The 27,827-nt window shown below is 42.1% G+C and overlaps 1 protein-coding gene and 2 long non-coding RNA genes across 3 annotated transcripts; 2 read left to right on the top strand and 1 right to left on the bottom strand.

The window, feature by feature from the left end:
* The first annotated feature begins 20 nt into the window (after positions 1 to 20).
* Positions 21 to 27,569, top strand: LOC134676584 (protein C-mannosyl-transferase DPY19L1). Its single transcript, XM_063534976.1, has 20 exons — positions 21 to 193; positions 2,017 to 2,267; positions 4,991 to 5,199; positions 6,977 to 7,034; positions 7,648 to 7,767; positions 9,144 to 9,803; positions 11,218 to 11,411; positions 11,584 to 11,717; positions 11,904 to 12,027; positions 14,101 to 14,382; positions 14,922 to 14,997; positions 16,972 to 17,081; positions 17,466 to 17,603; positions 17,772 to 17,909; positions 19,737 to 19,843; positions 22,756 to 22,913; positions 23,644 to 23,948; positions 24,437 to 24,562; positions 25,454 to 25,612; positions 26,574 to 27,569. Exons 1-20 carry the CDS (start codon positions 94 to 96, stop codon positions 26,599 to 26,601), a joined length of 3,477 nt encoding a protein of 1,158 aa, XP_063391046.1. The 5' UTR covers positions 21 to 93; the 3' UTR covers positions 26,602 to 27,569.
* On the bottom strand, positions 12,160 to 12,909 carry LOC134676338 (uncharacterized). Its single transcript, XR_010099913.1, has 2 exons — positions 12,803 to 12,909; positions 12,160 to 12,405 (listed from the first exon to the last, which is right to left on the bottom strand). It is a non-coding gene; the product is annotated as an uncharacterized LOC134676338 (long non-coding RNA).
* On the top strand, positions 12,221 to 13,155 carry LOC134676341 (uncharacterized). Its single transcript, XR_010099916.1, has 2 exons — positions 12,221 to 12,331; positions 12,578 to 13,155. It is a non-coding gene; the product is annotated as an uncharacterized LOC134676341 (long non-coding RNA).
* Positions 27,570 to 27,827: the final 258 nt, after the last annotated feature.

Below are 27,827 nucleotides of genomic sequence, written 5' to 3'. Positions count from 1 at the left end.
AAAAAAAAAAAAAAAATCACCTGACATTTAAATTTTGTTATAAATGTTATAATATTTGCTTTGAAAATACAATGTTCTAAATAAAAACCAGCCATGGATAAGGAGGAAAGTCCGGCTAAAGCCGAAAGCGTAAAAAAAACCGCTCGCTTTTCGGTTGAGAAAATTATACGATACACTTTAGTTGGTCTAATAGGTAAGTAATTGTGTTTTTGAGTTCAATTTAGTTTTTAAGAGGCCTTGAAAAGCTTTCAACTTTCAATTTCAATTTATTTATTTCCTTTGAATACAATTTTAACTTACCATCATAGTGTTCGTAAGTATGAAACGATTCCTCCGTACTAGTAAAAACTGTATACTTTGGAGAGCCTATACACCTCCTGTCTTATTTTATTCTATTCTTAAGTCCACTTGCACCGTCCCACTAACCCGTGGTTAAGCAGTTAAACCATTAACCTAGTGTCAAATTGTACTGGTAACCATGGTAACCCAGATTTAACCGGTAAACCCCGGGTTAGTGAATGGTGCAAGAGGCCCTTAGTATACTTAAGGCCACTTGCACCATTCCACTAACCCGGAGTTAACCGGTTAAACGTGGAGTTGTCATGGTTGCCAGTACAATTTGACACTGGATTAACGGTTTAACCGGTTAACCCCGGGTTAGTGGAATGGTGCAAGTGGCCCTTAGTTTATTAGTAGTTTCTTTGCTATTGGAGACATTTTATATCTCCAAATTTAATGTATTATTAACCCTAGAAACTATACATCTGTCTAGTATTGTGAGTAGGGTTGCCAGATGGTCGGGATTTGGCGGGGTTCTCCTGATTTTTAGCATGTGTTCCCGACAAAGTGGACACTGTCCCGAAAAACAGCTTTACGTTATAAAACAATTATTTTCAAGTTCCGAACTGTCGTGCGAGCGAGCGAGCGACCCGCGTCGAGTTTTTTGTTTGTTCAAGATCTCAAAGAATTTATACTATTTTTATATATAAAAATAACGTCTATGGGCATAACAGCTGACATAGTGACAATAATGTAACATATCGTTTTTAATACAATCACTTTAATTTAATTTAAATGTTTTGTTTTCCCGACTTAAGTCTCAAAATCCCAAAAAAAATATATTTTTTCCCGATAATAGCGCCTTTCGATCTGGCAACCCTAATTGTGAGGTGGAATTTACATTTGAAGTTGGATATGATAGTTTTAATTCTATAGTTCATTTTTTTAGCATTATAAATAAGGTAAACAATCTTGATGTGTCTTTTAATTGACAAACACACTTTAAAAATATGTTACGGCAAATATGTAACAATTATGAATCTAATACGATCATTTATATTCTTCTGCTTTCATAAGTTTTAGTTACGGATTTTTAAAAAGCGTTTTTCAATTAAAAGACATGTCAAGATCGCTTACCTTCTTGCAAGTTCTTTCTAATGCTAAAACAAACAAACTTTAAGTCAGGAGCAGAAGCTATCAGACAAATTTGTTGGCAAACTGGTTTTTAGGGCTCTGTACCCAAAGGGTAAAAACGGGTCCCTATTGCTAAGACTTCACTGTCCATCGGTCTGTCTGTCACCAAGCTGTATCTAATGAACCGTGATAGCTAGACAGTTGAAATTTTCACAGATGTATTTCTGTTGCCACTATAACAACAACAAAAAAATACTCAAAACACAATGAAATAAATATTTAATATGGGTACAAGCTTTTATCGCTGACTGTACTTTTCTTACGACAGACAACTAATACTCGTCGAGACAATTCTAAAAACCCCTAACACAATTAGGTTGCATTGTTTCATCATGCACAAAGTTCCTATGGTCACATCCTGTCTCCATCATCAGATCAGCTTGATGGTACCATAATATTGCATTGTCATCCGATTTATATATGCATGCAAAATTTCAGCTCAATCGGAAACCGGGAAGTGGATTAAATTTAACTTGCAAGATTTGATTACAGACAGACAACGGTCAGTTGAAAGTAAATAAAAGCTTGTAAAAAACATTCCAGCTCTCTCCCTCGGTTACCTCCACTACCTCTACGTCTCAACCCTCTTCGAGAACAACCTCAACTTCTCTCACCTCTCCACCATGGAACGGGAGATCTCACTCCGGACCGAGATGGGCTTCTATTACTCATACTACAAGACTGTGGTGGAAGAGAGACCTTTCATAGCCGGCGTGTCGAAACTCATGTATGACCGACTCGTAGAGTTCCCCAAGGAGGTTAATGCGTTTAACAGATTCAACATCGCTCCAGAGGTAAAATTAGATATATTGTTTTTAAAGTAGGCATATTATAGTCCGTTTTTTTTAGCATTAGAAAGAACTTTGCAGAAGTTCGCTTGTGGTTCTAAATCTGGCACTTTTAGCGCTAACAATTTGAAGTAAATTATATGTATTGACCATGCTACATTAGATAATTTAATAATTATTAACGAGCCTGATAAAAACTGCACGCTTGCTTCTGCGGAATTCTTTCTAATGCTAAAAAAAACGAACTATAGAAGTTGCTTATGAACGTCAAAAGCTACGGCTCTAACCCTACACCTCTGCCCGAGATTTAAATCCCTCGTGTTAAGGAAGGTGTTAAGGTTCCTCGTGGTGAGGAAGGATTCGGACGTTTCCGATAAAAATTTATCGGAAACGTCTTTCCGATATCGGATGTCGGAAGGTGGCAATGACAAAAACTGCTGCAGGGGAGTGCCAATAGCATTCAGCCAGCCTTTTTTTGCGTTATCTATCGTTTTTTAGTAATTATGATTTATTAAATGCATAAATAAATACAGAGAAACATATATCTTACATTCTACTGCCTTGCGACATCGATATCGGATCGGACAAGAAAACGCTCTAAAGTCAAGTGTGCAGGGTATCCCATTATAGGATACATAGGTATGTAGATAATGTCATATATGTGCACATTGTCCGAGATGGGCTTCTATTACTCCATAGTCTAATAAAACATGGTCTTCTCTTCCCAGAGTGACACAAGCCTACAATAACATGGCCGCTATATATAGCGCTATCGCATATTATCATATAGCGCTGTCGCATGATGACGTAGGCTTGTGTCAGTCACGTGACCTAGAAAAGACGGGAAGAGAGTACCAGGCGGAGTATATTATTCTACCATGTATTACTCGTACTATGTCATATATGTGCACATTGTCCGAGATGGGCTTCTATTACTCCATAGTCTAATAAAACATGGTCTTCTCTTCCCAGAGTGACACAAGCCTACAATAACATGGCCGCTATATATAGCGCTATCGCATATTATCATATAGCGCTGTCGCATGATGACGTAGGCTTGTGTCAGTCACGTGACCTAGAAAAGACGGGAAGAGAGTACCAGGCGGAGTATATTATTCTACCATGTATTACTCGTACTACAAGACTGTGGTTGAAGAGAGACCGTTCGCGTTCATAGCCGGAGTTTCGAAACTCATGTATGACCGGCTTGTAGAGTTCCCTAAGGAGGTTAATGCGTTTAACAGATTCAACATCGCTCCAGAGGTAAAGATATAGATAAAAGATAAGATAAGATAATATATTATTTTATTGGACCCGGGTATGTCGTTAAACTGCGTCCAAAACCACCGGTGGACGGGCAGCAGCGTCCCTCAAATTCGGTGTACTTGACTGCGATCGCCAACCCGCCTGCCAAGCGTGGCGATTATGGCATTCACCCCCCATCCAGCACGTATGGAGGTCCAAGGGGGAGGCCTATGTTCAGCAGTGGACGTCTTATGGCTGAGATGATGATGATGATAATTATTTTATTGTCAAAATTGTGTAACAAGTAGAACATATAAATCTTCTTCTTCCTCGCGCTATCCCGTCATTTCACCACGGCTCATGGGAGCCTGGGGTCCGCTTGACACTAATCCCATGATTTGACGTAGGCACTAGTTTTACGAAAGCGACTGCCATCTGACCTCCCAACCCAGAGGGTAAACTAGGTCTTATTGGGATTAGTCCGGTTTCCTTACGATGTTTTCCTTCACCGAAAAGCGACTGGTAAATATCAAATGATATTTCGTACATAAGTTCCGAATAACTCATTGGTACGAGCCGGGGTTTGAACCCGCGACCTCCGGATTGCAAGTCGCACGATCTCACCGCTAGGCCACCAACGCTCAAGAACATGTTATAAATATAAAGGTATTAACAATTTTAATAACAAATCTTCCATGAGACACAGATTTTAAATATATTAAGAACGGGTCACTAACATATTTTAAGTCGAAAAACGCTCAACAAGTTTCACTCCGTACCGAGGAGTGTCATCAGGAGCTTGCGTTTACCCTCCGCGCCCGATGGCTCGGCGCAGGCGCCGGTGGCGACAGAAGGAGCTAGAAACTACCCTCGTTTTTGTCAAATGATGGGTCGCACACAACACTCACTTTAGCGAATGACTTAAGGCCTGCGCAAACCGGCGGAGCGCAGCGCAGATCACTTTAAAATTATCAATGTATTTTCTTCCCTATTTCAATTACCTTGAAGTATAAATTTAAATGCTTTGAGACCGACCTCGGAGCATCACGGAGATTATTACTCCTCGGCATCGAGGAGCACGTTAGAAGATACCGCGGCGGTAGGAGCCGGCATGCCGCGGCATCCCCCGGCATGCGTCGACGCCTCCCGAGTGCGCCGGAGTAGCGCCGGGACGACGGGGGAGAACTCGTGCACACTAGTCACTAATCCCTTGTGGTACACGCGGCGGCATCCCCCGGCCTGCGCCGCAGTGCTCCCTGGTGCGCCGGCCGCCAGCGCTCGGGCTGGCGGGCGCTCGCGGTATATCGTGGGATTTTACCTCGCCGGTGTGCGCTGCGCGGCGTAAATGCTCCTCGGTGGTCTGCACTGCGCTCCGCCGGTTTGCGCTGGCCTTTAGTGAATGAAATTTATTTCGGTTCATTAAAATTTATTCTTAACTTTTCATTGAAGTTTTCATTCCAGCACTTTGAAAACTGTTGTTCCAGGTCCTGATTGGAGCGATGTACCGGTACCTAGAACCGTGGTTAAACACCTCGACGTATCGGCAGTGTCACATGGTGTACCGCGGGGACGAAGTAGAGCCGGTCCAAAGCTGTGTGGGCCTTGGAGAGCCTATGCTGTTCTATTTGGAGGCTGTATGGTGGTTGGCCGGGCTGCTGGTAGCGGCGCTGTTTCTCTCGGCATATAGTTTAAGGTATGGGCACAGAATAATTAATATTACTACCGTACAGAAAGGAAACTTCCTACAAAACCGATGTTTGACAGGGTCGAATCATGCTGTCCCTTTCTAATATATGGCACTATCCATTTCGGCTATTTAGGGTTGTCAAAAATCAAGTGATTATCTTATCTGTGGTCGTGCACGCTAAAGGAAGTCAAGTGGTGCCAACCCTAATAATTGCTCGGAGCAATGCTGAGCCGAGCGGAGCCGAGTTTGACCGAAGTCAGGAGTTTCGCGCCCCTGGTATGGGTCATACACATTTTTTATCAAACTTGTTCGCGTCTTTCCTCTAGAATTCTAGATATCACAAATTTAAGGAAACTTAAGCTAATTTACGCAACACTTTAAAGGCGGGATACATTTTTAGGGTTCCGTACCTCAAAAAGAAAAAACGGAACCCGTCTGTCTGTCCGTCTGTCACAGCCTCTTTTCTCGGAAACTACTGGACCGATTAAGTTGAAATTTGGTACACATATGTAAATTAGTGACCCAAAGATGGACATGTTTTTTTTATAATTAAAAAATACATAGGTTCGAAGTTATTTAAGAAAATAGCCTAAAAATTACCATTCCTCCCCCTTTATCTCCGAAACTACTGGGTCTAAAATTTTGAAAAAAATACACTAAATAGTTCTTTACCTATAGATGACAGGAAAACCTATTAGAAATGTGGAGTCAAGCGTGAGTCGGACTTATGTACGGAACCCTAGAAACGAGAGCCCGACTCGCACTTGGCCGGTTTTTTCAGTACTTAAAACTCAAATAAGAAAACGGGAGATCTGTCCACAGAAGTGACCTTTTCTTAAAGCGTGTTTGACCCGTATGTAGACCTTGTAAAACATTTAAAATACTATGTGAGCTTCGGGGAACCCACGCTATATTATCCAGAAGTTGAAGAAGATTGTCAGGAGAACGTTACTCTGTGACGTATTACACTATAGCGTGGGTCTTAGGCCCCCCCCACATCTGGCGTCTTTCGAGCGTCGGCGTCTGTTGGCGTCGCTCCAGCGCTATAGAAAATGACGTCGCTGCGCAGTTGCGTCGACGCTGCGTCGAGCAGCGGCCATAGAATTGTAGACGCCGACGCTCGAAAGACGCCAGATGTGGGGGGGCCCTTAGAGGGCTCCGTACCCAAAGGGTCAAAACGGGACCCTATTACTAAGACTCCACTGTCCATCTGTCTGTATCTCATGAACCGTGATATCTAGACAGTTGACATTTTTACAGATGATGTATTTCTGTTGCCACTATAACAACAACTACTACCAACAGAATGAAATATATATTTTAGTTCATCATCATCATTTCTGCCTATTTACGTCCCACCGCTGAGCACAGGCCTCCTCTCATGCGCGAGAGGGCTTGGGCTATAGTCCCCACGCTAGCCCAATGCGGATTGGGGACTTCACATACACCTATGAATTTCTTCGAAGATGTATGCAGGTTTCCTCACGATGTTTTCCTTCACCGAAAAGCTAGTGGTAAATATCAAATGATATTTCGTACATAAGTTCCGAAAAACTCATTGGTACGAGCCGGGGTTTGAACCCGCGACCTCCGGATTGAAAGTCAGACGTCATATCCACTCGGCCACCACTGCTTCATATATTTTAGTGGGGCGGCATAAAAGCAAACGTGATTTTTTGCCGTGTTTTACGTGACGGTACGGAACTCTTCGTGCGCGAGTCCTACTCGCACTTGTCCGGTTTGTTACATAACGTGCAATCTAAAATGGACTTTATTGTTACAGCAATAGCGTGCTAGGCGGGCTGCTAGCCGTCGCGCAGTACTTCGCGAACCATGTTGAGGTAAAAAAAAAATGTACAGATCTTAAAATTAGAGATGCAACGGATAGTTGTTTGGCCGGATACCGGATATCCGGATATAAGTTTAAATAAATAAATAAATAAAATATCCGGCCTGGCCACTGGCCGAATATCCGGTATCCGTCCGCCTGATGTTCGGCCGGCGGAACTATACCTACATTTCGGTTTTTCAGGTGCACATTCTGCAGGTTTGACCTGTTTCCTAGTAAACGTTTGCGCGGACTCATATCTAGGTTCGAAATGAGTGCGCGTGCAAGTTAGTGGAATGATTAAATTGTTTTAAAATAATAAACAAGTACGATTATGACCGTGTCTGTTTCTTCAATCCAATTTATTTACTCCGAAATCAAGCAATGTTACTATCCGGTATCCGGCCGGATAGAAGGTCACTATCCGGCCGGATACCGGATAGTAACCGGATATCCGGTGCATCTCTACTTAAAATACAAACTCGGAATGCCCAGGTTACACTCGTCCGCTTGCACTCAGGGTCGGAGCAAGACTGGCTTCCCCCCCGCCCCGCTCCCGGCGAGTGTCACCTGACATCCCTTTTATTATATAATCTCATGACGTCACACTTTTAATTTGTTTCCAGTGTACACGGGTACAGTGGACGCCGAACGAACGAGAAAACATGGCCGCTCCATTGTTATTACTACAGATGGGCCTAGTAGCAACCCAATTGCGGAACGGTCGCACTTACTGCCGTCTCCAGGTAAAATGGACCTTACAGCCATAGTAATAACGTGGCTTATTGCCAAATCTGTGTACATATGAATGAAAACATGGCCGCTCCATTGTTACTACTCCAGATGGGCCTAGTGCCCTAGTAGCAACTCAATTGCGGAACGGTCGCACTTACTGCCGTCTCCAGGTGGCTTATTGCCAGATTTGTGTAGATATTATTGAAAACATGGCCGCTCCGTTACTTCTGCTACATATGGGCCTAGTAGCAACCCAATTGCGGAACGGTCGCACTTACTGCCGTCTCCAGGTAAAATGGACCTTATTGCCATAGTAATAACGTGGCTTATTGCCAGATCTGGGTAGATATTAATGAAAACATGGCCGCTCCATTGTTATTACTACAGATGGGCCTAGTAGCAACCCAATTGAGGAACGGTCGCACTTACTGCCGTCTCCAGGTAAAATGGACCTTATTGCCATAGTAATAAGGTGGCTTATTGCCAGATCTGTGTAGATATTATTTAAAACATGGCCGCTCCAGATTGAGCTGAAATTTTGCATGCATGTATTAATCGGATGACAAGGCAATATTATGGTACCATCGAGCTGATCTGATGATGGAGACAGGAGGTGGCCATAGGAACTCTGTGATGAAACATCGCAACCTAATTGTGTTAGTGCACCATTTCACTAACCCGAGTTAACCGGTTAAACCTGGTGTTACCATGGTTACCAGTACAATTTGACACTAGGTTAATGGTTTAACCGCTTAACCCCGGGTTATTCGGATGGTGCAAGTGGCCTCTAGGGGTTTTTAGAATTGTCTCGATGAGTATTAGTTGTCTGTAAGAAAAGTACAGTCACCGATAAAAGCTTGTACCAAAAATGAAATTTTTGCCAAAAACTTATTTTGCACCACACCTGTGAGGCAAAGTAATCAAATGCAAATTTTGAGTTGTTTTCTTATGTTTGCGGGTAGAATTGACTTTTAAATGATTTTGGATGATAAATATTTAATAACATTCATTTGGATTTGATTTGGTTTGATTTTGTTTGATATTTTACATTTAATATTTGCTTCGGGTTGGTGTGGTGAAAAATCTTGTGTTTCACTTGGGGGCAAATTTTGTTTAACCCTCGTGCTTTGAAACCCTCGCAACGCTCAAGATTCCATTTTTCGAACCTTTCAATTTTGGAATCTTTCGCTTGCTCGGGTATCAATATTAGCACGAGCGGTTAAACAACGACTTTCATTCAGGGATAAGTTCGCCTTTGTTGTATTTAATTGACTCTGTAACTGTGTTTCTCGTGTTTATATTTCTATGTATAATAAAGTAAATACATACATACATACTTTGCCCCTGAGTGATACAAATAACTATTAATCATATGTTTTTGTTCCAGGTTTCAATCTTCATCGTCAACTGCCTCTGCCTCCTTTTCTGGCAGTTCTCCCAATTCGTCTTCCTCACGCAAACCGTCATTTTCTTCCTAATGGAACAACTCAAAATAATCGACCTTAAGGCCCTCTGCATTTTCCTCCACTCACACTTCTGTGGTCTGCACATGGCGGTCTTACTGCTACAGGGAAACGATATGCTGAAAACATCTTTGTATACCTCGTTTTTCTTAGTCGTTTCTACGTATTGTTTATTTTTTAGCTCATTCCGAATAAAAGTGCAAAATAGATTAGATCTATTCGTGGAAGCTTGGTTAGTTATTCTAAGATTATTAATAGTTATAACTTCATCGTTTTATTTAAAGCATTTAATAAGTGATTTTCTCGAAATAGAAGATGATACTCATGTATGGGATATTTTGTATTCAAAATTTACTAGTTATAAAAACTTTCATACCTTATTGTATACGTGTTCTGAAGTATTTGACTTTTTGCCTTTAAGTACTGTTGTTAATATGACGAAAACGTGTTTAATACCTATGGTTGTGTTTGGTGTGTGTGTCCGCGTGTATTCGTGGTTTGGAGAAGAGAAGAAGACTGAGAAAAAGGAGGTTCTAGAAGATGAAGACAGCGGGATAGAGAATAATGCTGATAGCAAAGAAAAGGTTGGTAAAATGATTATTTGTTTAATGTTTATTGCGTAAAAGCAAAGAGAATAGTGTGTATAGAGGCGGATTGTCAAAGTAAATTATGTAGCCACTGTAAATTCACTGCCATCTTTCAACAGAAGATTAAACTGTTAGAACGCCATTTGACTTTGATACTTATTCTGTCACTGATATGTGTTAACTTGTTAAATATTGATATTAACGCCATCTACTCGCCTATACGCCAAAGGTATGGCGCAATCTGTTCGAGCGATGGCGCCATAACCTTCAGCCTACTCTCGAGTTTTAACAAATTAACACGTATCAGTGAAAGAATAATGATTAAAGTCAAATGGCGTTCTAACAGTTTTAATCTTCTGTCGAAAGATGGCAGTAAATGTACTGTAGCTACATTTACATACATTATTTACCATGACAGTAACTCTCTATTCCAAATTCTTTTTGGTAAAAGAAAACCTCTTTTCGAGCGATGGCGCCATACCTCTGGCCATCCCTCGAGTAGATGGCGACACTTTTTGATATTCAACAAAAAATAAGTATCAAAGTCAAATGGCGTTCTATAAGTTTTCATCATCTGTCGAAAGATGGCAGTAAATTTACTGTGACTACAAAATTTACTTTGAATATGCCTCTATTTAAATTCTCTTTAAGTCTAGTAACTGTTTAATAGTTTATATTCGAATACTTTTTATTTATTTCAACATAATATTAAGTAAGTAAGATTTTAAATGTATATTTCTTCATTTGAAATTATTTTACTACTCGCAAATTGCGATTTCTTTTTTAATTTTTATAAAACACTTTCGATGCGAAATCTGTACTAATATCGTTAGCCCAATATTACAGGCTTCTATGTTCCACTTTTATCGAACTGAAATTTGAACATTGTCATAGTGACATTAAGTCTCTAACTAAATTCCGACTATCTTGAAATTGTAACCCTTTAATATTGGGCCAGCTATACACGGTGTAACATGAGGAAACCGAATAATTTTAACCACGCATTTCTGAGGTTAAAAGAAGGAAAAATGTAATATGAGTTAAGGTCAATTTCGCGAAAAAAAAAATTTTTTTTGTTATGTTTTTTCCATTTTTTGAATGTATTTGTACATAAAAAATAAATGTTATTGGTTAACTTGTCACTTAAAAATGAATTTTTTTTTTTTCGTAAAACCTACTTTTTGCAAAGTGTTACTTGTCACTTTTTGACATCTACTATTCATTCAGAGATAATATTAATATAATTCTTTTTTAAATTAATATTATCTCTGAAACTAGGCGAATTTCAAAAAAGTTTATAGGACATTTTTGTCTGTAAATATGATCAGGAATACGCTGTTAAAATTATTCGGTTTCCTCATGTTACACCGTGTATGTATTATAAAATGTAAGATAATGTTTTGTATTACAGAACGACGTAGAAATGGACATGACAGACTCCACAGTACGTTATCTGCGGCGGCTCAAAATTGAGCCAGACGTAGTATACCAAGTGGCTCAATTGTGCGTGTTCGCTATACTAGCGGCTCTAGTCATGCGGCTCAAACTGCTACTAGGCATGCAGCTGTGCGTTGTGAGCGCGCTCGCCGTGAACGCTAACCACAAGTACGTATCATTTATAGATTTGAGCCGGCAGTAGTATACCAGGTGGCTCAATTGTGCGAGTTCGCTATACTAGCGGCTCTAGTCATGCGGCTCAAACTACTACTGGGCATGCAGCTGTGCGTTGTGAGCGCGCTCGCCGTGAACGCTAACCACAAGTACGTACCATTTATAGAATTGAGCCGGCAGTAGTATACCAGGTGGCTCAATTGTGCGAGTTCGCTATACTAGCGGCTCTAGTCATGCGGCTCAAACTGCTACTGGGCATGCAGCTGTGCGTTGTGAGCGCGCTCGCCGTGAACGCCACAAGTACGTATCATTTATAGAATTGAGCCGGTAGTAGTATACCAAGTGGCTCAATTGTGCGTGTTCGCTATACTAGCGGCTCTAGTCATGCGGCTCAAACTGCTACTAGGCATGCAGCTGTGCGTTGTGAGCGCGCTCGCCGTGAACGCTAACCACAAGTACGTATCATTTATAGATTTGAGCCGGCAGTAGTATACCAGGTGGCTCAATTGTGCGAGTTCGCTATACTAGCGGCTCTAGTCATGCGGCTCAAACTGCTACTAGGCATGCAGCTGTGCGTTGTGAGCGCGCTCGCCGTGAACGCTAACCACAAGTACGTATCATTTATAGATTTGAGCCGGCAGTAGTATACCAGGTGGCTCAATTGACAACATTTCAAAAATTTCAATATCCCTAAATCGAAAACCATTTCGAGAGGGGCTCCTGTAGATTACAAAAAAATATATTTTATATATTTTTTACGATTTTTTGTATTCAAAATCTCTAAAAATAGTTAAAACGGAAATTGACGTCACCCAGCTGCTTCAGTTCTGCCACTACAAGCAAAGAAATGACTTCCGATTGGGTTGACATTGTCATTGTCATTGTCACTTCACTACCAGTGACACTTGACAATGGTTTACTAACAGTTCACATTGTTCGGATATTTTTCTTGTGTGATTTTATTATTTACGACACTGAATTATCACGACTTTCCAAACGACCCTGCATTTTAATGGACTCTACGGTACTTTCTTTAACCATGACCATGTTTTCCATGTCTTCTTCTAACTGTAATAAACCAATCACATATAAGAGTTAACTTGGCAATAATACTAATAATAAAGCGACTGGTAATGAACGGTATTTCGTACGTTAGTAAGTTCCGAAAAACCCAGTGGTACGGCCGGGGTTTGAACCCGCAACCTCCGGTTTGAAAGTCACGCGTCTTATCACCGAGCTATACCGGCACTTCATAGTACATAGTTACATACATTCTGATATTAGGTACATACATTCAGATGATCTTCGCAAATAAATAATGCCCTTGTAGGTACATGATCCCAGCCGGCTGCTGCACACCACTGAGCTTTATTGTCCGTCGGAACAGTAAAAAACTTCTTTTTCGCCGACAAACCAGTGTTGTTTTGGCATGTTTTGAAAAAACAATGTTTAATACGAGGCATTTCTAGAAACAAATATTATTGAAAACGGGATGAAAACCAATCGTTTGACTTGAGTTTTGAAGTTTGTGACACTTGTTAATTTGTGATTTTATTTTTAACGTTTGAAGTTATGTGACTCGCACTGTTGTCTATGCTCAAACGTAAATTAATTCAACGTTTTTTCCAGTGTATGAAACAGATCCGTGACGTCACGATTCTCACAAATGACGTTTGTTACATACGCCCTTTTGTTTCAAGTAACAATATAAATAGATTTTATGACCAAAATATAGGACTTACGCAAAATAAAAAAAATACGGGTACCTTAAATTAGTGCGTTTTTTCGATGTAGACAATAAAAAGTAGCACTTAAAAATATGAAATGTTGTCAATTGTGCGAGTTCGCTATAATCATAATAATCATAATCATAATCATCATTTATTAATAATATAAAATTACATGTCAAATAGGTACTACAATATGTAGGAAGGTATTACATAATATTATTCTTATTCTATGACATAGGTTTACTTATAAATAGCTCTTTGTGGTCATAGAACGTCTGCTCGAGGAGCCAGTGTTTCAGTTTAGTTTTGAACATTGACGCACTTTTTGCAGTAACAATTTCACGCGGAAGGCAATTGTACACTTTTCGACCCATTACATGACTTAGCTTTTTGGTTTTCGCGAGTCTGTGCGACACGAGTGGCAGCATTCCAGCGCGCGCGCTGCGCGCTGCGTACCTACGCGGGGCTTCGATTATTGGATTGGAGTCTACTTCATCACGTGTATTTATTGCCATTTGCATTATTAGAAGCGAGGGAAGCGTGAGTATTCCCAACGACTTGAACAGTGGCCTCGCGGAGTCACATTGAGGGACGCGACCTATCGCGCGAAGGGCGCGCTTTTGAAGCCGGAAGACTCTCTCCCAATCGGCGGCCCCGGCCCACAGTTCGACTCCGTACTGCAGGAGAGCGTGGACTGAGGCGAAATAGCACGCTCGAACCATTTCAAATGGAAGTACTCGAGCCAGCCGCTTTAACGCAAAGCATGCCGTTGCGAGTTTCTTGCACATTTGATCTATATGGCCACTCCAGGTGAGGCAGCTGTCTAGCTCAAAGCCAAGAAATTTGGAGTTCATTACTTGGTTGATTACAGTGCCATTCGCTATTACTGACAGCTGCCTAACCTGCCGCCCAGACAGATCAAAGCTGATGTAATGCGTTTTGCTCGTGTTTAGGATAAGTCCATTAATGCCAAACCAATTAGCGAGTGATGCGGCGATCGAGTTAAGTTTGAGTTCAAGCTCATCGTATGTAGGAGCGGACACAACAACAGCCACGTCGTCGGCATACATGAAGGTCTCTCCGCCGGTGACCGCCTCTGGCAGGTCGTTCAGAAGTATAGAGAACAGAATATTTGAAACCGACGAGCCCTGTGCGACGCCCATACTTGTGGTCGCGGCGTCAGATCGAACTGTACCGCCATCAGAGACCACGACTTGTGTTCTGTTCCGTAGAAGGTCAGATAGCAATGTCAGGGCTGATCCTTCGAAGCCATAGTGACGAAGTTTGCTGGTCAGGACTTTGTGATCCGCAACGTCGAATGCCTTTGATAAGTCGCAGCATAAGACTGCGACTTGGTTTCTGCACTCGCGGGCCTCTGTAACCTGCCGAATCACGGTCCGAGCCAAAGCGGTTGTTGAGCGGCCTTTTCGGTAGGCATATTGCCTCTCCGAAAGCGCATTTTTGGAAGATAGAAACTCCGTTAATCTGGAACTTAACCCGCACTCAAATATCTTAGCTACCACTGGAATTATTGCTATAGGTCTGTAAGCGTCGATATCCTCTCTCTTTCCTTTCCCTTTGAATAACGGAGAGATTCGGCTTTCTTTAAGTGGGTTCGGAAAGATACCTTCGCTTAGACACCTGTTATAAACTATAGCGAGTACGGGTGCTAGTTCCGCGGCAACGGAGTGGACTAAGTTCACAGAGATGTCAAAAATATCCCTAGTTGGTTTTTTAGCTAATCGGGCCGTGATAATGTGAAATACTTCGTCAGGCGTGAAAGGTTTCAACCTGATGCAGGAGTCGGCGGGCGGGCGCGCGGCACGCAGCGCGGCGAGCGCGCGCGGCAGGTCAGCAGGCGTCGCGCTACAGGCGGCTGCCGCTCCGGCAAACCGTTTGTTTATAGCATCGGCTGCCGCCTTTTTTGTTTTAAATTTGTTTCCACCTAAGTCGGTAATTACCTCTGTAAAATCGAGTTGATTGTTGCAAGTTTTGCCCCTTTCCCTGTTTAATACTCCCCACATACATTTCACGGTGTTCGAATTGTTTTTAATTTTTTTGGTGTAGAACTCGGCTTTTTTTGAGTTAAGAAGGCTGATGTATTTGGTGTTCATACTTGAAATAATTAAATTTAGTTTCTCGTTATTGGGAAAACGTCGTCCTAATTCTATTATTTCAAAGAGTAGGTTTTTGAGGTTTGAAGTTTCGTTTGTGGCCCACGATTCTGTTTTTTTATTAAACACGGTTTTAATCGGGAAGCAAATATTAAATTTATTTTTTAGTATATTTATAACTGATGACGTTAGATTTGTGACGGAATTTTTATTTTTGTGTATAACATCACGCCAGTCCACGCTTTGCAGCGCGGTTCGAAATTCGTTGTAGTTTCTCGTGGAGTAAATCCTAGCGCGGCGGGTGCGGGGCGCGGGCGGGGCGCGCGGGCGCAGCAACTCAGCGCGCACAGCGAGGTGGTCGCTGAGATGAGTGGTGACAGGAGAGGCGCTCAGCGCTGAGCGGTCCCCGTTCCAGTACACGTGATCTAGATTTGTGGACGTAGTACCCGTGACTCTAGTAGGAAAATCGACCACATTCCTAAAGTCGTGGGCCCTAAGTACGTCATATAATTTTCTTAAGTCTGGCTTTACGTTACTCACTGTGTCGTCTATGTTCGTGTCCCCCAAAATAATACACTCCCTATCAAAAATACTTAATTTATCGAGCAGACGTTCTAGGTACCCTAGGAAGTCGTTACCACTAATTTGACAGTTCGATCTATAAATACAGACTATTGTTATATTATAATCTATAAGGTCAATAGCCGATATTTCGCAATATCGTTCTTCAGATAATGCTGTCAGTTCTAGATTTTCGATGGCCCGTATGTTATTGCGTACATAAATACACGATCCACCGTGTTCATAACAAGATGGACAAAAATTTGAAGCTAGATAATAATCATCGAGATATATGCATTTTAATTTAGCACTACTCAACCAATGCTCGGTCATAACGAGTACGTCACATTGCAATTCATTCTGCAGTAGTATTTCGAGGCGCTGTGTTTTGTTGTCAAGCGCGCGTATGTTTTGGTTACATATTATTAACTTGCGCGGCGCTTCGGACTCATTAATTTCGCTTGGTGCGGGTGGATTAGCTCTGCCGCGCCGGTGACTCGGAGGTGGTCGGTAGTGCTGCGCCGGAGTGACGTCGTCGGAAGCCCCGCGCGGCGCGGGGGCGGCCTTGAAACCACTCTGTGAATCTTACGCGCGGTGGCCACACAGTAGGCGAATTGAATTTTTCGTATATATTCTCTGGTATACCTATTAAGAAGGATGCATGCCTATTTGTTTTTATTTGTCTCTTCTCTACAACGTAGTCGTCGGAGCTTACAGTATCCTTCAGAAAATTTATAATATTTTCCGTGGTCGTCTCTGGTCTGAAGGACCAGGCTTGAATATATCTTAGTTGTTCAATAGCTTTGATATCGTTATGATTTGAGCCCGTGCCTACGATAATATTGCTACGATTTTTATTCCTGTTTTTTCGAGAGCTAGCTACCTCCCATTTATCAGCGTCTGGTACTTCAGTACTGGTCAACGTGCATCGTACGTCTGACTGATCCGCAGTTTGAGTGGGCACGCCGGACAGCGCGTTGTTGTTGCTGATCGGCGCAGGCTCGGGGTTGTTCGGGTGCGGGTTAGGCGTTGTTGTAGATGCGGGTTTAGGCTTACTCACAGGTGCGACGGTGACGGGTGCAGTCGCTGGCGGCGGTGGTGCCGGGTGCGATAGAGACTTGCGTGTTGCGTAGGCTTGTGCGTTTATAGTCCTCGCACTCGCACGCGCGCTACGCGCTGATGTTGACATCGCAGTTGTCGCTGGTGACGTACCTGTCGGCTGGCCTCGTGTTTTCTTCGGGGCTGGATCGTCAGTCTTCGTAACTTGCTGTGAGCGATCTTGTTCTGCCGCTTTGTCGCCATCTTTGCTGTTCGTCGGTTTGGAAGTTGAATTGGCCGGCTCTAATTTAGCTAATATCGCTTCCATTTTAAAGTGTAATTCGTTAATTTTTAGCTCAATCGGTTCTACCGCTTTTTGAATTAGGTTTTCTATAGCCTGTAGAGTGACTTTCGCCATATTAACTCGAAAATTAAAAAACAATTCACGAGAGCTTATTTAGACGACCGTTCGCGGTGGGCGCGCGGGGGGAGCGGCTCTGGCTATACTAGCGGCTCTAGTCATGCGGCTCAAACTGCTACTGGGCATGCAGCTGTGCGTTGTGAGCGCGCTCGCCGTGAACGCCACAAGTACGTATCATTTATAGAATTGAGCCGGCAGTAGTATACCAGGTGGCTCAATTGTGCGTGTTCGCTATACTAGCGGCTCTAGTCATGCGGCTCAAACTGCTACTGGGCATGCAGCTGTGCGTTGTGAGCGCGCTCGCCGTGAACGCTAACCACAAGTACGTACCATTTATAGAATTGAGCCGGCAGTAGTATACCAGGTGGCTCAATTGTTCGAGTTCGCTATACTAGCGGCTCTAGTCATGCGGCTCAAACTGCTACTGGGCATGCAGCTGTGCGTTGTGAGCGCGCTCGCCGTGAACGCCACAAGTACGTATCATTTATAGAATTGAGCCGGCAGTAGTATACCAGGTGGCTCAATTGTGCGTGTTCGCTATACTAGCGGCTCTAGTCATGCGGCTCAAACTGCTACTGGGCATGCAGCTGTGCGTTGTGAGCGCGCTCGCCGTGAACGCTAACCACAAGTACGTATCATTTATAGAATTGAGCCGGCAGTAGTATACCAAGTGGCTCAATTATGCGTGTTCGCTATACTAGCGGCGCTAGTCATGCGGCTCAAACTACTACTGGGCATGCAGCTGTGCGTTGTGAGCGCGCTCGCAGTGAACGATAACCACAAGTACGTAGATTTTAGGGTTCCGCACCCAAAGGGTAAAAACGGGACCCTAAGCTATTACTAAGACTCCTCGGTCCGTCTGTCTGTCACCAGGCTGTATCTCATGAACCGTGATAGCTAGACTGCTGCTGTTGGCGCTATAACAACAAATACATTACATTATATAATAAAAAGTACGGAACCCTCGGTGGGCGAGTCTGACTCGTACTTGTGCGGGTTTTATACGAAGTTTTAGTTTTATTCGAAATAATTTTTCACCAGCCCAATTGTTTGATTGACTTCTTCTTCTTCCTGGCGTTATCCCGGCATTTTGCCACGGCTCATGGGAGCCTGGGGTCCGCTTGACAACTATCCCATGATTTGACGTAGGCACTAGTTTTTACGAAAGCGACTGCCATCTGACCTTCCAACCCAGAGGGGAAACTAGGTCTTATTGGGATTAGTCCGGTTTCCTCACGATGTTTTCCTTCACCGAAAAGCGACTGGCAAATATCAAATGATAATTCGTACATAAGTTCCGAAAAACTCATTGGTACGAGTTGGGGTTTGAACCCGCGACCTCCGGATTGAAAGTCGCACGCTCTTACCGCTAAGCCACCAGGCCACCAGGGCCAGCAGGCCAATTGTTTGATAATTAGAATCAAGTGTAGTGTAAATAAGTACTTTTAACATAGATTACCTTGACCATTTAGGCCCCCCCCCCCCCACATCTGGCGTCTTTCGAGCGTCGGCGTCTGTCGGCGTCCGTCCAGCGCTATGGAAAATGACGTCGCTGCGCAGTTGCGTCGACGCTGCGTCGACGTTGCGTCGACGTCGGCCATAGAATTGTAGACGCCGACGCTCGAAAGACGCCAGATGTGGGGGGGCCCTGCACAATTCTTGTGTCTTGTTTAGGTACACATAGATGAGGGCCCATATGAACAAAACATGATAATCGTCCCAAAAAAAATTTACTTAGGTATTTTTTTTTAAATATTATAGGACATTCTTACACAGATTGACCAAGCCCCACACTAAGTTCAAGAAGGCTTGTGTTGTGGGTACTCAACTACTCAGACAACGATATATGTAATATATAAATACTTAAATACATATAGAAAACAACCATGACTCAAGAATAAATATCTGTGTCATCACACAAATAAATGCCCTTGCTGGGATTCGAACCCGGGACCATCGGCTTCACAGGCAGGGTTACTAGTGTCACTACCCACTAAAAGTGACATTCCATTTTCAACTGCAGCTGCAATACTGTTCATTTTACTATGGAAACGCGTCGCTGTCACTGTCAATTTCCATAGTAAAATGAACAGTATTGCAGCTGCAGTTGGAAATGGAATGTCACTCTAAGCCAGACCGGTCGTCAATTAATATTTGCTTAAAAACTTAAAAAAAAACTAAACAAAACGGCGTGGGTCCATTGAAGGAGCATTCCACGGGCTGTCCCGTACAAACGCATTTTATTTCCTGTGTTGCGACTTTTTTTTTTTGGATTTTAAAATAGGCAATTATTTTTGTGTGCATATTTTTGACCATTTGTCATAGAAAAAGATACTCTTATAACTACAAATCTTCAGAAAATTCGCGTTTGTACGGGACAAACGGTAGACAATTTCATTGAATGCTCCTGAATCGTCTGGTCGTGTGATTTGTATTTTGTAATGTTTTCCAACAGGGTCCCTCCGTCGTTACGAAAATACTTGCCGCTGTGCTGGGTGGCGGGCTGCGCTGCGCTCGCGCACCGCCTCAGCGTCAATATGAGCGCTGAAATGTCACATATAAGTAAGTTGTTTTTACTTTAAGAGCCAACAGGAGTGGTCATTTCTCCATACAAACGTACTCGACTGTTTCCTCCGTGGGTTTTGATGCCATAGCAATAATTTTTTCAACATAGATTAATATTGTCAATACCTATCTGTGTCGGACCGTTTTGCTTTTTTTTGATATTTTTGTTTTTTAAGGCGCTAGAGCCCTTCGAAAATGGGCAAAATGGCCTAATTGACTATGTCGCAGTGAGAGGCGTAGTATTCAAAACTGATATCAATTAGCCAAAAAAGCAAAACGGTCCGACACAGATAATTTCATAATCATTTAGATTTTCAAGTTTGGTTAGGATTGGTTAAGTTTTGGAGGAGGAAACAGTCGAGTACGAAACCTCGACTTTTGAGATTTTTACGCAGGATTTTTCGCCTTATCCTTAACGCACTAGTTTTAGGAGCCGCTTCCGTTAGCGACACGGGTATATTTACCTAAAATATTTAAAACTCAGCTCCTGTCTCGTCCTAAACGTCATACTTCTATCAAATAACATTGTATCGATCAACTATTCATCAGCCAGGAGAAAATAGTAGCATAGTTTCTTAGAAAAGCTGCTGTACCATGTTCTACAAACGTGCTTAGTAGATGTCCCTTATGGAAAGGCCTTATAACTACAAAAAAATTCAAGTTTGGTTGATTTAAATATGAAATAACTAGTACAGTGCCAACCACTTAAATAGCCTCACCTATATATTGTGAGTATTATAATTATACGTGATATTTTTTATCAATATATCTTAAATTTGAATTGTACGCCCTGACGTTTATCGAACGACACATTCACAAGTCCGAACTTGTCTGCGCGCGAAACGTCGTGGACGCAAGAGCTAATACGGGTCGTCCACATGAATAGCCTCAGTGTAACATAATTGTCCAAACCGTGCATTTATGTTTCGCTTTCAAATTTATTTTATTATGATTAGATAATACAGAAGGCATTCTATTAAGTACCTGCAGTAACGAGATAAACACAATGTTTTTGTGACTATAGGACGTGGCAAAAACTTACAAGTTTAGAAATTGAAAAGGTTAATTTTTATTTAACTCATAAATTATCCCATCGTGAAATAGCTAAAAAAATAGGTCTCAGCCCTAAAGTTATTAATAATTATGTTAAAATTAAGGAAAATTACGGCCACCAGTATAAAGGACGCACAAAATTTGCCACTACGTATCGTGAACGTCGACTTATTTTACGCTCTGCTTCAAATTCCACCAAGACCGCCAGGCAAATAGCTAGTGAAATAAATACTAGAGTATCTCTCTCTACAGTTCGACGAATTATTAGAACATCATCCCACCTCAAACGAAAAATATCATGAGTAAACCTCCTTTGCGCGAACAACATGTGGCGGATCGACTGTCTTTTGCCAAATAATACATGTGCTGGAAAACCGAGTGGCGAAATGTGATTTTTAGTGATGAGAAAAAGTTTAATCTAGATGGTCCAGATGGATTTAAATATTATTTTCATGACCTAAGGAAAGATCCGAAAGTACTATCACGTCATCACTCAACTCTCGGATCGGTGATGGTTTGGGGAGCAATTTCTTACTATGGTACTGTTGATTTAATTATGGTAGATGGAAGACTAAATGCTGAAAAGTATTTAAATTTATTAAAAGAAACAAAAAGTAAGATCAGAAAAGTAATAAGTAGAAAAAAAATGTTTTTTCAGCATGATAATGCTCCCATACACACGTCAGCCATAGTTACAAAGTCGTTTGATGAAAACCAGATTGAAGTTCTAGATTGGCCATCCTTGTCTCCTGATCTGAACATCATGGAGAATGCCTGGGGTTGGCTGTCTCGGCAAGTTTATTACAACGGAAGACAGTTTAGTAATAAAGAAGAACTGATTCAAGCTATTTACACTTTTTGGGATTCTGTGGACGTTAATATATGAATCACTACCTAATCATATTTTCGAATTAATAAGGTCTAATGGAAGGTATACAAAATATTAAACGAAAGAGTTTTAATAACTAAAAAGTATCCTTTAGCATGTGAGGCTATTCAAGTGGAAGGGCCAATTATTTGTTTGACGTTATTTCTTAAAACTTTGATTAGATAACAATAAATATTTTATTTACTATTACAAGGCTTCTTGTTTTATTTTATATTTAATGTTTAATGTACATCTCCTTTTTATATTACTATGAGAAATATTAATTTTGGTGAGTGAGGCTATTCAAGTGGCTGGCACTGTATTTTAAGAGTGACCCAGGAGGCCGTAACCATGGCAACTAGTGACAAGAAAAAATTGATTCACCCCATTAACACTTGCACAGTCTGTGCAAACAAAATAGCTGCCGACTTAGCTTGGCCTGACAGCAAGTTTTATTATAGTTTCTAAAAAGTTAAAGAGCCCTAGATTCAGTTCAAGCGACGGAGTGTATCTAGAGGTGCCACTACAAACTTCAAAGCTAGTTTAGATGAAGTCTCATGTATTTTAAATAATTCAATTTTCCTTTTTTATGATTTGATGATGAAATTGATATATATCATAGAAAAACCGGACAAGTGCGAGTCGGACTCGCCCACCGAAAGTTCCTATACTTTTTTGTATTTGTTGTTACGAGGGGCGCCTGTAAAGTTCGCGGCCTAAGGTAGAAAAAAAAGGAAAATTAAAAAAAAACAACGGGTTGCACTCCGGGAGTGCCGACAGAAGTGAAAACTCAATGACTAGTCCAAAATGTGCGCAGAACTATGTATAATTCACCCATCCGCCTTTCTATTGAAAAACTTTAGTTCCGAAATTGCTGGACCGACTTGGTTTCACATAACATCTCAAAACTTTTTTGTTGTAGAAGAATTGCATTGCGAGACTTGCATCTTTTTACATGTAATGTTTTTGATGGGATGTATATTTTCAGGTGAATTCAGCGATTTTCAACAAGAAGAGCTTCTCAACTGGATCTTAAAAGAGACAGGAGCGAAAGCGGCTTTCGCGGGATCCATGCCCATACTGGCCACCGTCATGCTAGTGACGCGGCGGCCGATAGTGGCGCATCCACACTATGAGAATAAGGAGGCGAGGTACAATACAATACAATACAATAGGTAATAAAGAGACAGGAGCGAAAGCGGCTTTCGCGGGGTCCATGCCCATACTGGCCACCGTCATGCTAGTGACGCGGCGGCCGATAGTGGCGCATCCACACTATGAGAATAAGGAGGCGAGGTACAATACAATACAATACAATAGGTAATAAAGAGACAGGAGCGAAAGCGGCTTTCGCGGGGTCCATGCCCATACTGGCCACCGTCATGCTAGTGACGCGGCGGCCGATAGTGGCGCATCCACACTATGAGAATAAGGAGGCGAGGTACAATACAATACAATACAATAGGTAATAAAGAGACAGGAGCGAAAGCGGCTTTCGCGGGGTCCATGCCCATACTGGCCACCGTCATGCTAGTGACGCGGCGGCCGATAGTGGCGCATCCACACTATGAGAATAAGGAGGCGAGGTACAATACAATACAATACAATAGGTAATAAAGAGACAGGAGCGAAAGCGGCTTTCGCGGGGTCCATGCCCATACTGGCCACCGTCATGCTAGTGACGCGGCGGCCGTTAGTGGCGCATCCACACTATGAGAATAAGGAGGCGAGGTACAATACAATACAATACAATAGGTAATAAAGAGACAGGAGCGAAAGCGGCTTTCGCGGGGTCCATGCCCATACTGGCCACCGTCATGCTAGTGACGCGGCGGCCGTTAGTGGCGCATCCACACTATGAGAATAAGGAGGCGAGGTACAATACAATACAATAGGTAATAAAGAGACAGGAGCGAAAGCGGCTTTCGCGGGATCCATGCCCATACTGGCCACCGTCATGCTGGTGACCCGGCGGCCGATAGTGGCGCATCCACACTATGAGAATAAGGAGGCGAGGTACAATACAATACAATACAATACAATACAATACAATATAGTAGGTAATAAAGAGACAGGAGCGAAAGCGGCTTTCGCGGGATCCATGCCCATACTGGCCACCGTCATGCTAGTGACCCGGCGGCCCATAGTGGCGCATCCACACTATGAGAATAAGGAGGCGAGGTACATACTTTTAAATAAATAAATATAAGCCGCGCGTGGCGCTGTCGCCACCTAGCGGCCATATCTGTCGTAACAGACGCGTTTTGTTAGAGAGTGAATCTTCTGTTAATTCTTTATTCTGTGCTATTATAATGTTTCTATATTACAAGCTTTTATTTAGTTTCACCTGACCGTTGTCTGTAATCAAATCTTGCAAGTTCAATTTGATCCACTTTCCGGTGTCCGATTGAGCTGAAATTTTTCATGCATGTATAAATCAGATGACAATGCAATATTATGGTACCATCGAGCTGGTCTGATGATGGAGACAGGAGGTGGCCATAGGAACTCTGTGATGAAACAAGGCAACCTAATTGTGTTAGGGGTTTTTAGAATTGTCTCGATGAGTATTAGTTGTCTGTCGTAAGAAAAGTACAGTCAGCGATAAAAGCTTGTACCAAAAATGAAATTTTTGTCAAAAACTTATTATATTATTTGTCTATTTCCAGAGCCCGTGCTTACGCCGTATACAAGACGTATGGTAAATTCACAACCGATGAGCTGTATAAGGAGCTGACGGCTCTCAAGGCTATCTACCTCATCGTTGAGCACAAGTACTGCTACGGGAGGAGTCGGTAATACACCCATTATATCACTGCTATTATCAAATAGAATTGATTCAATCATTGATTGTACTTAAAACTGTAAAACGAACTGTTTTTTTAGCATTAGAAAAAAGGTGAACAATCTGGATGTGTCTTTTAATTGAAAAACACGTTTTAAAAATAAGTCACGGCAAATATGTAATAATTACGAATCTAATACGATCATTTATTTTCTTCTGCTTTCATAAGTAATAGTTTTTGATTTTTAAAAAGCGTTTTTCAATACAAAGACATGTCAAGATCGCTTACCTTCTTGTAAGTTCTTTCTAATGCTAAAAAACGAACTATAGGGCATACTGAAAATTCCTGGACTGGCCACTTAAGTCGTCCCATATATCAAAATCCAGAAATTTTAGTATGGCCCACGTAATAGAGAGGTAAAGTCTAAGAAAAAAACGTGCCCCTTAGTTTGACATCCAAAACAGTATTGCGGTCGCTGAATAGTCAAACTTCAACTTTTGACAATCAGAGTTACCGGATTGTATGGAGCCATCTCGTTTAACTGTCAAATTAGAAGCACGAAATTGTCTTAAAATTTAGATAAGATAAGATAAGATAAGATGTTTATTTGTATAGTCATGTACATGGGATGTTATTACAGTTATACAGGAAGCTTCCATGACACCCTGTCAGGGCACACAAATTTTCTTATATCTAGCTTAATACTAAAGTACATTACAGGCCATGCATGCTATTATTATGTCTAATATTTTGAATTAGTGTATATGTAATAATTACACACCTTACTCAATGTAAATTTGCTTTTATAAACAAATTCATTTTTAATATTTGTGAATATATGTGTAAACTTGACACTTTCCCATGTCCTGATCAAATAAATAATAACATTTTATCCAACAGGCAGGGCTGCTCATTCGAGGACATCTGGGAGTCGGAGTACCCCTCGCGCCGCGGGCCGCGGGCCTGCCACGCGCTGCTCGCCGGCACACAGGACCACTTCTACCCCGTGTTCCGGAACAACCACTACGCCGTGTTCCGGCTACACGACTACAGTGTCAGGTAGTTCCATCAACTTGTTTCCTATTACATAAAAAAAGAAAAAAAAAGCTGCTTATAGTCTGCTCCCGTCATTGATATACATGGGGAATAGTAGTGGGCCTAAAACAGACCCTTGAGGTACTCCCGTATGATCTACTGTCTACACAATCAAAAGCTTGAGAAAGGTCAAAGTCTACATATTACCACAGAATAAATAATAGTACTAGGTACAGAAGACTCACTCTCTAACAAAACGCGTCTGTCACGATCAGCACAGATATGGCCGCTAGGTGGCGACAGCGCCACGCGCGGCTCATGGCAAACCCCAAAATTGGGGTCGAACGGATATACTTTTAGCTACCTGTAGCAAAGCGATGAAATCGCGGAGTGAGCCACGCCTGATATTACGCCATGTGATTTCCTAAACCTGCATTATTAATAAATTAGATCACACTAGTATAAGCTCCTCGCAAAACAGACACTTCTGCGTACACAACGCCATATTCTATCTGCACAACTACAGTGTCAGATATATCTATCAACGTCGGCCTAGCCAAAATGACAATCTTTTGCAGAAAACGAAACGAAACGCTATCTGTATCTTCAGGAATAGTAGCGGGCCTAACACAGACCCTTGAGGTACTCCCATATGATCTAGTGTATACACAATCAAAAGCTTTAGAAAGGTCGAAGACCCAACGATATGGCGCCATGCGGCTTTTCCTAAGCCTGCATAATAAATGTAAGATCAAGCTAGTAAGCATCAGTTGTATAAACGACACGAAACACTATCTGTCTCTCGATCACTCTTCCATATCAGTGCGATAGAGACATAGCGTTTCGTTTAGTTTTTCGCAGAGGATTGCCATCTTGGCCCCAGGTAGTTTCAAATTTAACCAATTTATAAAGTGAGGATTTTTTTTTTCAAAAATCTTTGCTTGTAAATAAGTAGAGTTTTGAATTATATTTGTTTTTTTTTCAGGTACATGCCTCGTAGCTTTGACACTTGACAGGCGGCCGGGATCGACGACCTGGCCACGCACCAGTTAGAGTGAGACGCGTGTATCGTTCTCTCTTTCTGAAGGACATAGTGAATAAGTGCCAATATGTTTAAAGGACTAACTATGAAAATAATTCTAAGTGTTAAAATTTAACTTTAGCCAAATTTGACTAGAAGATTTGGTGTCAAAAAAAATATCGTACCTGATTTTGACAGCTGAATTAGATGGCGCAGTACGGCATCATGACTAAAATGACAATAGTCAACTATTGCCAACCAGAATTACTTCGGGCAACCTCGGCTCCGTTCGGCTCAGCATTGCTCCGAGCAATTATTAGGGTTGACACAACTTTACGTCCCTTTGCACGACCACAGATAAGATAATGCCTTGAATTTTGACAACCCTAAATAGCCGAAAGGGGTGCCATATATTGGAAAGGGACGGCATGATTCGACCCTGAACCGCTGTCAAACTTCGGTTTTGTAGGAAGTTTCCTTTGTGTACGGTAGTATTATTATTTATTCGCGGTGAGAGCGTGCGACTTGCAATCTGGAGGTCGCGGGTTCAAACCCCGGCTCGTACCAATGAGTTTTTCGGAACCTATGTACGAAATATCATTTGATATTTGTGTCGCTTAAATTCAAACTCAGGTAAATCCATTGGACTCCCTCAGCAAATATCTACCCTATTACGTTTTCTTAATACCAAAATAGCATAATCTGACAGATGGATTTACCCGAGTTTGAAGTTAAGCGACCCATTTACCAGTCGCTTTTCAGTGAAGGAAAACATCGTGAGGAAACCGGACTAGTCCTAATAAGGCCTAGTTTACCCTCTAGGTTGGAAGGTCAGATGGCAGTCTTTCGTAAAAACTAGTGCCTACGTCAAATCATGGGATTAGTTGTCAAGCGGACCCCAGGCTCCCATGAGCTGTGGCGAAGTGCCGGGATAACGCGAGGAAGAAGGAAGTATTATTATGTGTTCCGTACTCCACATCGGATATCTTCATTGAGAGAGTAACGCGATCGTTGACCAATGATGCCGCTAGCGTCTATGTAGTCGCTCCGCCCCACGCCGTGACGTAGTTCCGCTTCCACTTCCTGCGAACCGTTGCTCGCTTCCCGCCACTCGCCACCGCCATGACATTTGTTTCGTCGACCGTCTTGACCGATGGTCCGCAAATATTTTTTGCGTATATTTTTGCAGCATGGTGCTTTAACATTTCCGATCCAAAG

Source organism: Cydia fagiglandana, chromosome 24, assembly GCF_963556715.1.
Source record: "Cydia fagiglandana chromosome 24, ilCydFagi1.1, whole genome shotgun sequence".
In the NCBI taxonomy this organism is placed as follows: Eukaryota; Metazoa; Arthropoda; class Insecta; order Lepidoptera; family Tortricidae; genus Cydia; species Cydia fagiglandana.
Note: the sequence above shows the minus strand (reverse complement) of the source record. Positions and strands in the feature narration are given on the sequence as shown.

Excerpts from the sequence above, each read along its gene's own strand:
- LOC134676584 (XM_063534976.1), top strand. The coding sequence starts at position 94 with ATGGATAAGGAGGAAAGTCCGGCTAAAGCCGAAAGCGTAAAAAAAACC. Across the intron at positions 194-2,016 it reads CACTTTAGTTGGTCTAATAG|CTCTCTCCCTCGGTTACCTC; the intron begins GTAAGTAATTGT and ends AAAACATTCCAG. Across the intron at positions 2,268-4,990 it reads GATTCAACATCGCTCCAGAG|GTCCTGATTGGAGCGATGTA; the intron begins GTAAAATTAGAT and ends CTGTTGTTCCAG.